The sequence below is a fragment of the Nicotiana tabacum genome, chromosome 13, assembly GCF_000715075.1.
Source record: "Nicotiana tabacum cultivar K326 chromosome 13, ASM71507v2, whole genome shotgun sequence".
Taxonomy (NCBI): domain Eukaryota; kingdom Viridiplantae; phylum Streptophyta; class Magnoliopsida; order Solanales; family Solanaceae; genus Nicotiana; species Nicotiana tabacum.
The window spans coordinates 8646414-8658968 of record NC_134092.1 but is presented as its reverse complement, the minus strand read 5'-3'; the positions used below and the strand labels follow the sequence as shown (position 1 = coordinate 8658968).

Below are 12555 nucleotides of genomic sequence, written 5' to 3'. Positions count from 1 at the left end.
GTTCGTGGTCCCGGACCCAGGCCGGTTCCAACAAGAAACCCGCGAAGTCCGGGACCACTTAGGACCGACCCACTTAGGACCGGGACCACGAAGCCCACTTAAGACCGGATCCGGCCCACATGCCACCCTTATCCCGAATTGAAGCTTCTATTTAACTTTTCGATCCAAAAAAAGAGAAAAAAAGTCAGATTTAGTTATGAGAGTCAAAAATGTCATTTATAGTCTAAAATTAGATATCGATTCCTCAACTTTAAAAAATAAAATCTCAAATTTATAAGCTGTAACAGTTTTAAGTCAAAATTTTATAATAAGAAAATAAAAAAAAATCAAGGTGATTATTATTTATTCCTTTGATATATTCCTATCTAATGATAGATTTGGATATTGGAGGTTTAAAGAACATGAATAGCATTGGATTCCTGAAAGCTGCCTTTATTTCTTGACTTTGACTAAATTTTTCACTTTTTACCTTATTCCTATTTATATATACTCAACCAATTTCCCATCACTCTTTATTGTGAAAGATTTTCCCACTATCTTTTTGAGATTTTTGACTGCTTTATTGTAAATGAATTAAATGCGAAAATGGACGGAAGTCACTTCTTTTGAATAATATTCTTGAGAAATATATATTAATAGTCGCTTCAAAAAATAATAGCCGATAAATTTGTATATAATATACATAATATATATATATATATATATATATATATATATATATATATATATATATATATATATATTGTATTTTTTTAACTAGTAAATGTAATTATTTTCTCCCGAACTGATCAATTTTATATTATGCCCATAATTCTTGGCTCTTTTGTAGTTGATACTTGATAGAGTCATCCAATCATCCCAAAAGGGGAGAAATTCAAAAATAGCCAGATTTACAAGTGGTAATTGAAAAATAGTCACAGTTTCAAAAGTAATCGAAATTTAGCCACTTTTTATTTAAAGATAAATTTGAACGAAAACACCGTTCAAAATACGAAAAATATTCCAGCATAATATACTGGGAATATACTGGAACTTCAGCATATTATACTGGAGTTCCAGTATAATATACCGGTCCAGCATAATATGCTGGAAGTTCATACACAGGTGCACCAATCTCCAGTATATTATGTTGGACCGATCCGTGTTGTAGCAAAATAGTGACTATTTTTTAATGACTTTGCAAATAATGGCTATTTTTGAATTACCAGTCCGAAAACTGACTAGCCCGTGCTATTTTTACTCCAAAAAGCCTAGAAACACTGATCCATTTCATTTCAACCCAATTTAAAGCCCAAACGAATTACAGCTAGTTAAGAGAAGTCCAGTGAGGTTCTGGAGCTAGTTTAGAGCCTAGTAACTATAATTTATCTATTTGCCATTTATAGCTACTGTTTAATTGTTATCAGCTTGTATTACTTGTATTCGTTCGCGCGACGAATACAACTTGTATCAACTGTATTCGTTCGCGTAATTGTATTCACTCGTGCAACAGATAAAAAATATCATTGTAATCAACTTTATATGAGGGTATATACAAAGGATACAACCTGTATCAATTGTATCCATTGTAGCGGGCGCTTGAAGTCAAGGCTTCTATGTTGCTCGATCTTTCTTGACGAAGAGAATGGCAGCTCTAACCAATTGAGCTACGAGAGCTTGTTGCTCTCTTGTTTCAGTTCAAAATAATTAATCTCTTGTTTCATGGATTTTCTATAAAATTCAAATATAACTATGAATGATAGATTTGCCGAAATTATAGCTACAAATAGTAAATGCATTATATATATTTGACGTGACGCGTAATTGTCCCATTACTTTATCGTTTAACCTATTTAGCAAGAAAATAAAAGGAACATGTTGGTCGCTGACGAAATTGGCGACTACTTTTAAATAGTGAAATTATGTACTATTTATGTATATCGTTGATTTTGGTGAAGTACACAAATAACCCACCAAATAGATAATTTTGAATTGTTGTGAATTGTTGTTACCTTTTTATTTTAACAAGTGTTGACTCTTGCGTGCTTTATGTGTAACACTTTTAACTATTGGTCTTGAAATTCAGTAAGGGTTATGGAGCTAATTACTTTATCATTTTATCTATTTAGCAAGAAAATAACAGAAATACTTTTAAAAAAAAAAACATGTAGGTCGCTAGAAAAATGCGACCTACAATGAAATAGTGCAAGGTATTTACTTGCAAGGAAATAAAAACATACTCAATTATTTTGGCAATTGTTGCAATTGATGGACCTGCTCTTGGGTTAAAGACGATTCTTAGCTTCAGAATTCCTGATCAAAGTTCTCCAAAGCTGGAAGTTCAATATTTACATGACTATGTTGGGATTAGTGGTTCATGATTGCTATTTTAGGTGAATGTGTATTTGATTAATAAATTTATTTTTCTGGTTTCGATGGTAAAAACGAGAAAGATGGTTATGATATTTCTAAAATTTGGCATATTGAATTGCCTATGTGTTATGTCGAGATCGCCAATATATATTTATAATCGCCTAAATTTATTTATTATAAAATAAATGATCTTAACATTGTGAAAGTTGAAATCAAAGCTCCTTCTTCAACGTATTAGGGATAGAATAATGTATGAAAAATAGGTGAATAAAATCGCGAATATTGTAATATAAACATATTTTAAGCTATGTTTATGTTGTTGATTTTAATTACTAACTTAGGCGATTCGCCCCTACTTAAGCGATTTTATTAGTGAATAGGCGATTCGCCCCTACTTAAGTTAAACGATTCAAATCGATTGACAACTAAGATATTTTTTAAACTACATGAAACAGTGGGTGAATATTTCATACTATAAAGTTAGAGACATTCTACATGAACAACCTTATCTTTTTTTACTTCACAACCTTCAAATGAAAATTATAATTTTTTCTACAAAAATATTGCTTAAACATGTTGATATCAGAATCTCCATAATATTTTTAAAAAAAAATTTAAAAAAAAAAAAAAAGATTACAAGACAATAGGGCATAATATATTCATCCTTAAAAGGCGATCTTATTACCTATCTAATTTTAAGTAGTTTAAAACACTTGCTTATTCTTCAATACGTAATTTAGTTTAAAAATAGATAACAACAATAACAAATTATCCATGATATTACGGGAAGAGATCATACTACATGAACCAAATAGACATTATATACTATACAATTAGAGACATTATGAATTACATGAACAACCTCATTTTTTCTATTTCACATCCTTAAAATTGTTTGACAAACTTAAGTTAAAAAAAAAAAAGTTATATTGACCAAAAATAAAGAAGATATTTAAGCATGTCGGAATCATAATCTTCAAAATATTTTCGAAAAAGTTCTCCTATGTTTAAGATTCCTTTCTAATAATATATTAGTACCTGAATAGGCAATTTCAGATATACATAAGTGATTTAAGAAATATATCATTTCAAACATGACATTGGCGATTTTATTCATTCTCAGAGGCGTTCTTATTATTTTACCTTATTTTAATTATTTTCTTATACATAATTTAGTTTTAAAATAGAATACAATAATTAAGAAAAAGTTGTTCCTGATTGGAAGAGATCATACTACATGAAGTGGATGGACATTATATACTATAGAGTTATAGATATTACGAACTACATGAACAAATTGGTGACTTAAAACACAGATTCTGCAGGAAATACTCAATTCAGGGATTACCTAACTACAGCTCAAGTAATAATCAGTACATATGCTGTAAATAAATTGATGACTTAAACACAGATTCTCCACTGGAATCACGTGAAAAGCAAAACTTATGACAAAAAGAACCTTCATAATCAGATAATAAATCAAAACAAATACAACAATGGAGCTATTTTACCCCTATCCTTGTACAGGCAAAGTAAATTTCTCCTGTTAGTAATGCAAAATATGTTTCCAGCGTGTGAATCTATACCATCTTATGCTGTACATGTTATTGCTACATGGTTCAAACAACAGCCATTGACAAAAGCCGGACCGTCACATTGGCAAGCATCTTTTGACTCAATTCGCCGCGGGAATATGAGTTTTGACATGCCCCTGCAGTTTCCTGATCTTCCAATAAAAGCACATGCGCAGACACAAACGTTGATTTCTCCTTTCTTATCATCCATTACTTCAGGCCCGTAAAAGGTGTTTGTCACATGTCAATATCTTGTAACTTGCATGAGGACCCTCAGATGTGTCTCTCAGAGTTACATGCCAACCCATGGCTTTCCCAATATCTTGAAGTTCATCCATGACAGCAACAGAATCACGGATGTACACTCGTCCACCCGGCCTTAATATCCGGTCCATTTCAAGCATGATCGTGGACATGTTGCATCTGATACATAAAAATCAAACACAATATCAGGCATCATTTTCTTTGGCAAACAGTCCTACTTCACAGAAATTGTTATTTTACGAGTCCTACTACGCACAAGCCATGAGATCCCATGAATGCAGAGTTGGACTAGAATATCATCTGTGAAGCAAATAATCGGTAAGAAAGCTGTACCTTTTCTGTTCAATGGAGAAGAGACTATTAGCGTGCAATAAGTCATACGTTCTTGGGTAAGTATCAAATGGTTCACACCTGAAAAACGGATCAAATGATAATCACATGTCGAGATAAGAGATAAGAATATCATGTATGTATTTCGTGCAACCCACTTTCTATAGAATCCATTGCATGTTCCCTAAGGATTTGTATTTCTTCATGTTGGCAAGGATAGCATGTAATAGATGTCAGACTAGTATATCTTCAAGGTTATGCATACAGACAAAAGAGTCACAAGCATTATTTCCTTTTCTTCTTCATTTCTTTTTTCCCCTTCTTTTTCCAATGTCATATTGGTATTTTACTAATATAAGATACAAGAATGATCATATGATGAATGCTAACCACTAACTAAATGCGGTGAAGGATCAGCACTCTTACCAGTCATGCATGACTCCAAGTAGTCCACGGTCAAAGATGACAGGTAAAGTATTTTGACCACTAACGGGGACAACATTTAGAACCCAGCAATCCAGTTGATTTTCAATTAATGCTGCTGCAAATCTGTTGAGAAAAAGCAATTGATAGGACATAATTCTTTCGACTAACTTTAGAAGCAAAATGCTGATCAGACAATTGAAGTCCATAATGACAAAGAGGAAACCAACAGAGATGGAATACAGTACCCTCCATAACCAGCTCTCATATCCATCACATTTCTAAGTTTGAACTTTTTCCAATGCCAAGCACGGACATAGCTTTCAATTATTTCTTTCCAGAACTTTGACTCTGCCTCGAAAAGCTCTTTCCTGGACACAAAAGAATCTACTTGTATGCTCTTGAGTCTATCTGGAGGATACTGCAGGCGTGAAGGCCATGTCGTAATATTCGCGCCATATCCTTCTTCAGGCAGCCGTGCAATACATGCTTTCAGATCAACATACCTAAATATGATAGTGAAAAAGAAATCATCCAGGGGCAGAACGAAAGGAATGTCTACATGGAATGAGAATCATTAACGCATGGCAAGCTATTGATTGAGTTTGAAATGCCTTAAGAGATGTTTACACTGTCAACATGCCCCACTGATTTTCTTTCAACAACCATCTCCTAGAGAACAAGTTGTCATTTTCACAAAGGCAAGTACTGTTTAGCGTTATCAGGCTACAAGCTATGTTGCGTGGACTCTCCAAAATGATGCCGCACCCGTGTCGGATCCTCCAAAAACAAACTACTTTTGGAGGATCCGACACACACCCGATGATATTTTCGGAGAGTCCGAGCAACATAGGCTACAAGTAGGGGAAGAAAGAATATTACCAAACATTGTCTGGGTCATCATGTCGGTCACAGAGAGGTGGTTGGGATCCTTCCTCGCGGCTTAAGTAGCAACTGTTATTTAAGGGCTTCTGCCATATAGCAATGTAGCCTTCCTTCTTCACAAGATTCCAGCAAAGACGAGTGGTAAGATTGACCATCTCTGGTTGAGAAAAGGACAGAAAAATATTATGATTTGTTGTAGCAATGGTTTACTAAACCTGCAGTAAAGAAAGTTTTCAAGAACTAGAAGAGCATGATATAGTTTATAGGAAAAAGTCGCCATGGTTTCAAAAGATTGCTAGTATTTTTAACTTTAACAATTGCAGGGTAGAGTGATAGTTCAGTTCTAAAGAGAACAAGGGTACAAAATGTAGTTTAAGCAACTAAATTTTCCCCTTTCATTTTATTCATTTGTCAAAATTTTGTTTTATTCTTCAATAAAGTAGGAGTTAGACTTAAAATGGAAAGAGAATTAGTTAGAAGAATTCAATTGGAGTCAGCTTTCTTTAGAAGCCGCTTCACTTCTGTCTGAAGAAAGGATGCGCTGAAAACTGATTTTGACACCTGACCATTAACTTTCTAGAACATTACAGTCAAATGTTTTTCTTGGGTAGGGTATGGCCTTTAATAGGAACTTCTGGAAAACCACTAATAAGTATGTCTGCCAAAAAGTGGAGAATTGCCTAGAGTCAGGTGATTCCTCCTCTCTCATTCATTTTTAAAATTGCTGACACAGACTAAATAACTTTGCAATTACCTTCCCATTGTCCTTCCAGGACTGCTTCATGCTTATAAACAGGTTGAGCAGCCCAAACAAAATATCCACCAGCACGGAGCAACCTGTTCACCTCCAGTAGTAAAATCCCATCTTTGCAAAAGTGCATCAGAGGATGAAGGCACGAGTTAGAGACTCTCTTATACATGAACAGCTAAATAAAAATCAGCAGACTTGGTTAAAATCGAAATATTGATCTCTTAGTAAGTTCACAATACACGTTCTAACAAAGAGAGGGAATCCAGAAAAAGAAAAATCGTATCTTGAGTTAAAAAACTAACATTTTGCTTTTCAATTCCGGACTATAAAGGGTATGGTGCTCCTAATCTAGAAAAGATAGCTGTCTATAGAACACTAGAATATACAGATTAAAACCATAAGCTGTCACCTTAATGAATGAAATGAGAAATGAAGGAGCTCCGACAATAATTACAAGTGCAGCACTTCGACTTAAAAACTATCAACAAGGTCCAAGGGGAATATGCATCCAAACAACTGTTTTGCGTACTCTGTTAGGTTTCATCAATACAAATAAGAGAAAGTGTTCCCTATGCATTTCATGATAACTCTCTCAGCAAACTATTTTCCGTTTAGCATGTTTCCTTCTTTCCTTTTCTTTTTTCAAATAAGAACCCATTCACTGAAGTCCAACACATTCTCACTTTCCCATATACATATGAGCCAGCATGTCCTCAAGAAGAACCCGCTTATCAGAAACCACTCAAAGTGTATCCATTAACAAAAATTATGAGTTATTTTATCGATCTACCAAAACTATAAACCGTAAAACTACAACTTGAAATTATCTGTAAAACTACAACTTGAAATTATCACAACTAGCAGATTCTTTATCAACATTCACGAGCTTATCCCAAGGGTACACGACCTCGGGTGACTAGTTGCTAAATGCAACCATCTTGATAAAAAATCATAATACCACATGGAAAATTTGCTGACAATGTATAAATGGATAATAGCATGATCTAGAAAAGCATACCATCACGAGTCCAATTGATCCTACACCTTGAACAATGGATTAGTTCAAATGCCTGACTTGGATATAGTAAACGATGTGTCGCAATTGCAGCTACCATTGCAGGGACGCCACGCTCAAGAGCAAACTGAATCTGATTTTCATGAACGTCTTTTGGAGCAATAGACAGGGTGAGCACATTCCTTGATAGTAAATAAGCACCAAAGCTTGCCACACCACAGCCGATATCTAAAGCAACTCGGACATGACGGCCAAATGCAATTTCAGGAAGCATCTAGCGAATAATACGCAAAAGAAAATTGAAATTTAGAAAACCACCAGTTTGTTCAATCTTTTTTTGGTTTAAATTGAGAAAATTAAACACCTTTTCAATCTGATCCAAGTACTGATTAGCTCCATGTATAAACTGGGTGCCACCTCCAGGAAACTTGAACTTGTCCTTGTCTATCGTTATCCAATTTTGACCCCCTTTATCCTCAGCTAGACGTGCATGAGGAACGTTGCTGAACCAAACCTGCAGTACAGTTACAAGTTGAATTTTTCCACATATAGAAGCTTTTGCAATTTCCTATTCCCTTTGTCTATCCTCCAATGAATAACTATGCAAAGTCACACAACTATATCTGGAAAGTTCTTCAAAAATTTAACTTTGAGTTACTCATACAAAAAAAAAACTCAAATATTTCAGGACAACATAACACAACTCATCACAATATCCGAATAAAATGCTTCAAAAATTAAACATTAATGTTGTATTTTACCATATCCCAACCCAACTAGAAAAAGTTAAAAATGATTTTCGAGATAACTATCAGTGCAATTTACTTATCATTTATTATTGGTTACCAATCAATGCTTATTAAATGGAGTTACCTAAAATTACCTTTTTAAGTGATCTGATGCTGTAGAAGTTCATAGAACTTATACTCAGATAATTTGCATAACTAAAGCAAATCCTCAAAATATGTAGTATTTCCAGCAGATTATAACACAGACCTCATCGCGGCTTCTTGGCCAAGGAATCGGAGCTCGATAACCTCTTGGTGGAGGAACCAAACAATTCAATCCTTTACCTTTTTCAGGACAATGCCGCTCAAACTTCTCCCCTCTTTCAGTTGATTTCAACTTACGAATCGCCTCCACATTATCCAAACACGGAATATACTCTCTCATACTTGCAGGACATAGCCCAAATTTCTTAACCCTAAATCTGTGGACCCCACTCCCCTCATCATCAACCGTCTCATTCCCAACACCCCAATTCTCCACAACTTCAGGATCAAAGTCCCCAATTTTAAATTCATTATTCATCACCCCATTCTCATTCACTATCCCCATATTCTCCACCACCGATGCCGGCGGAGGCCGTGGAGGTGGCGGCGGAGATAAAACAACCTCCACCGCAGGCGGTGGAATTGAGTTGGTGTCATTAATTATGGATGATAAATCGAAAATTTTGTTGAAATTAGGGGAAATTGAGACGAATTGAGAAGTTGTGGGGTTTTGGCGAGAATTGAAGAAAATGAGTTGTTGTTGTTGAGATCCATCGGACCAATGTTTGCCAAAGTAGAAGAAAGCTATAGAAAGTAATGTGAAGGCTAAGATTTTGATTAGAGTGGTGGATTTGAATACATCTCCACCTCCACCGCTCAATCCCTTCATTTTCTTTTCTTCTTCTTCTTCAGATTCAGGTAAAGTTAACAGAGCCAAATCTAAAGTAGTTTGGAAAATAAGAAGTTGCAGTGTCCTACACAACTAGTGAGACAGCAAGAGAATAACTGTTTTTTTTCTGTTGGTGTAGATCTGAAAATTTTACATTTATTTACTTTAGGATTTAACTTATATACTTACTATGAAGTATGAACTCCTACAATTTAACCACCGCCAATGTTTTATAGAATTTCCTCTAAGGTGAAACTTTCGACGGGGGCATTTGCATATATTCTTCTATCATTCAATTGCAATTTCTCAATTTTTGATTGCAACTTTACAGCTTCATATTCAAAATCTAAAATCTTAAATAGTTCACTTTTTCAATACAACTTCATATTCAAAATCTAAAGTTCTTAAATATAAACTTATTTTATGTAGTGTTTTAAAAAGGCATGGGCGTAATGCGAGGCGTTTTACATATGCCTCAGCGGGGATTAGGTGTGGGGCATAAGCCCCATAGGTATTTAGTTTTAAATATTTTATAAAATAATATAATGACAGTAAATATTTATAAACAGGTAAAATTACATAAATATTGAAGAAAACTATATATATGTGTGCTCCATCCCCACAAAAGACTAATCAAAACAATCTATTATACGTTACTTACAATCACAAGTAATTTGAGTCAAAGAATAAAGTTTTCTATATGGAGGAACAAAAAGATTGATTAACCTGCAATTTGAACTTTGAATTTGCTGCTATGAAAAAGAATGTAGTTCTCTTTGTATTTGTAAAAAAAATTAAATATTCGTTGCTTTTGGGAGATATTAGCAGACTAGCGGAAGATAAAAAATTAGAAAAACCATGAATTAGGGCTTAAATCAATAAATAAGGCCTTTACTTTTACATTTAATACTTTTGAGTTCCTTTTTAAACCTTTTGAATAATTACCAAACTGGCTTTTGAGAATTTGGGTATTATATGAAAGACTAATTCAACAAGTTTTGTTTTAATTTGAAAAAGTCTCTGGGGCTTACTCGCCCCGAACGCCCGGGCATACGCCCCAAATTGCGGGGCGTACGCCTCTTGAGACTTTCGCACCACACCATCGCTCTGTGCCGTTTTTGGTACGCCTCGCCCCGGGGCTCGCCCCAGAAACGCCTTTTAATACACGATTCAACATCCAAATTTATTCCAAATGAGCTTAAATTTGAAACATAACTTTCAAATATCATAAAGAATAAATCTCAATCATCAAATTATTAAAACAACAATAAATTTAACAAACCCATTGGCAACTAAGAATAAGAAGAAGAAACCTTAAACACAAAGAAGAGACAATCTAAATGTGCTAAATGTGCCGGGTCGGGCCAGCGGTCCTGACGAGCTAAATGTGCCCAACAGCTGAGCAGTAATTGTTTTAAAAAATTAAATAGAAATTAGAGACAAAAAAATATTAAAAAATATACAAGGCAATGCCTTGTAAATTTATTTATAGAATTGTGACCTGATTTTTTAATTCAAATTTAAAGATAAAAATATTGTAAAAAGATATTCAAAGCAATGCCTTATAATTTTATTATAGCAATACAAAATATGGCAATATTTTGCTTAATCCTCTTCCCTCTATGGAATGAGCACAACAAGGTGTTAATACCACAATTGAGAAGAAAAACAAATAAATAAACAAAACTATAATATTAAGACTTAAGAGTTGGAACGATTTTACCGAATTGACGAACAACTTGTTGAAAATTGATTATCGTTGAAGACTTGAAGACTTTAATTCACTAACTTCACAATATTTTCACAAATTGTAACAATCTCAATATTTTTTGATTATTTTTTGGAATAAAGTAAGTAATAGTAGTAACCTCATAATTTTTGCATTTTTCTTTTATAAAGTAAACATTTGTAGCAAGTATAGAAGAAAACTAGAGAGAAATTTTGATAGATTGATATTGATTTTGTAAGAAAATGAAAAAATGAGGGGTATTTATAGTAGAAAATAGGAAAAAAGTGTAATAATGAAAAGTTTGGGGTTAAAACTAAGTTTGAAGGATGGGAGTTAAATGGCTATTTTTTAAATAGCCAACGGCTATTTTTTAAACCCCCAACAACTCTTTTTTTTTAAATAAAAATATCTGTTGGGCCCGGTCTTAACAGTTCCTAACTAAGAACCGGCCCACCAGACCGGCACGAGCCCACCTCTAACGGGCATAACGGTCCCAGCCCATTTAGCCCGTTTAATCCACTTAGCGCGCGGGCCCGACCCACTTGTCACCCTTAGTGCCACATGAAAAAATTTTACACTTTCGAGAGTGAATTAAGATTAGTTGGGCCAAGCAAGTACTGAACATTGGATGTAAAACCAACCAATAAGTATATTACAGCTTGTTTGGACGGTTGTTATTAATTGTATCATATCGTATTGTTATTTCAAATACAATATTTATTTTGATGGTTACTTAAATTTTATTGTGTCATATTGTTAAATCCGTCGTTATGTACCGACGAAAAGTGTCATTGTATGTAACGACCGATTTGGTGTGGCCATGTCATTATCTTATATATTTTTTTCCTCTCATTTTGTACTTCCTTATTATTAAATAATCATATTTTATTCTTTACTCTACATTTTTATATAATAATTATACCACGTACCCTACTTGTTCTTTGTAATATTGCAAGTTTATTTTTCATATTGTCGGTGTATGATATTATACGGTAAATGATACAATCTATCTAAATGTTATATTCATCAAAGCAATACAATACAATACAATACAATACAATACGATACGATACATTATAAAATATGTAACAGCCATCCAAACAAGCTATTAGTTATAGTAAGATATAGGACACCAACATAGGTTTAAACATAAACTTGTATCACTTAATTATGCGAGGTACTATAATTCGTAAAGAGGTAATTTTTTACTAAGCTACTTATCTCTAATTATGTAACTTGAACCTTCAATATTCGGGGAATCTTAGTAATATAGTTGGTTGGCTATCTAAATTTTCACCTTGTAAGTAAAGGTTTGATTTTCACCTTGTAAATCCCATGAAAATGCGTTATGGTTTTGAAGAAAACATTGAGCGTGCAAGTAAATTTACCACATTGCTATTTTCCTCTCTACGTACCTGACTCGAACCTTTAATTTATCAATTGATATTGAAATTTTACTCTTGTTAATGCAAACCTTACTGGTCATAGCAATTTCCTTTTATTTTCTAAATTATCAAATTATGTTTAGTGTAAACAATTATTTGCTACTCTATTAGATTATCCAATTTGA

The 12555-nt window shown here is 33.8% G+C and overlaps 1 protein-coding gene across 1 annotated transcript; it reads right to left on the bottom strand.

The window, feature by feature from the left end:
* Positions 1–3795: 3795 nt before the first annotated feature.
* Positions 3796–9554, bottom strand: LOC107803220 (putative methyltransferase PMT11). The gene is made up of 9 exons (XM_016626860.2): positions 8591–9554; positions 7959–8108; positions 7598–7868; positions 6583–6693; positions 5826–5985; positions 5192–5449; positions 4947–5069; positions 4524–4601; positions 3796–4349 (listed from the first exon to the last, which is right to left on the bottom strand). Exons 1-9 carry the CDS (start codon positions 9254–9256, stop codon positions 4142–4144), a joined length of 2025 nt encoding a protein of 674 aa, XP_016482346.1. The 5' UTR covers positions 9257–9554; the 3' UTR covers positions 3796–4141.
* Positions 9555–12555: the final 3001 nt, after the last annotated feature.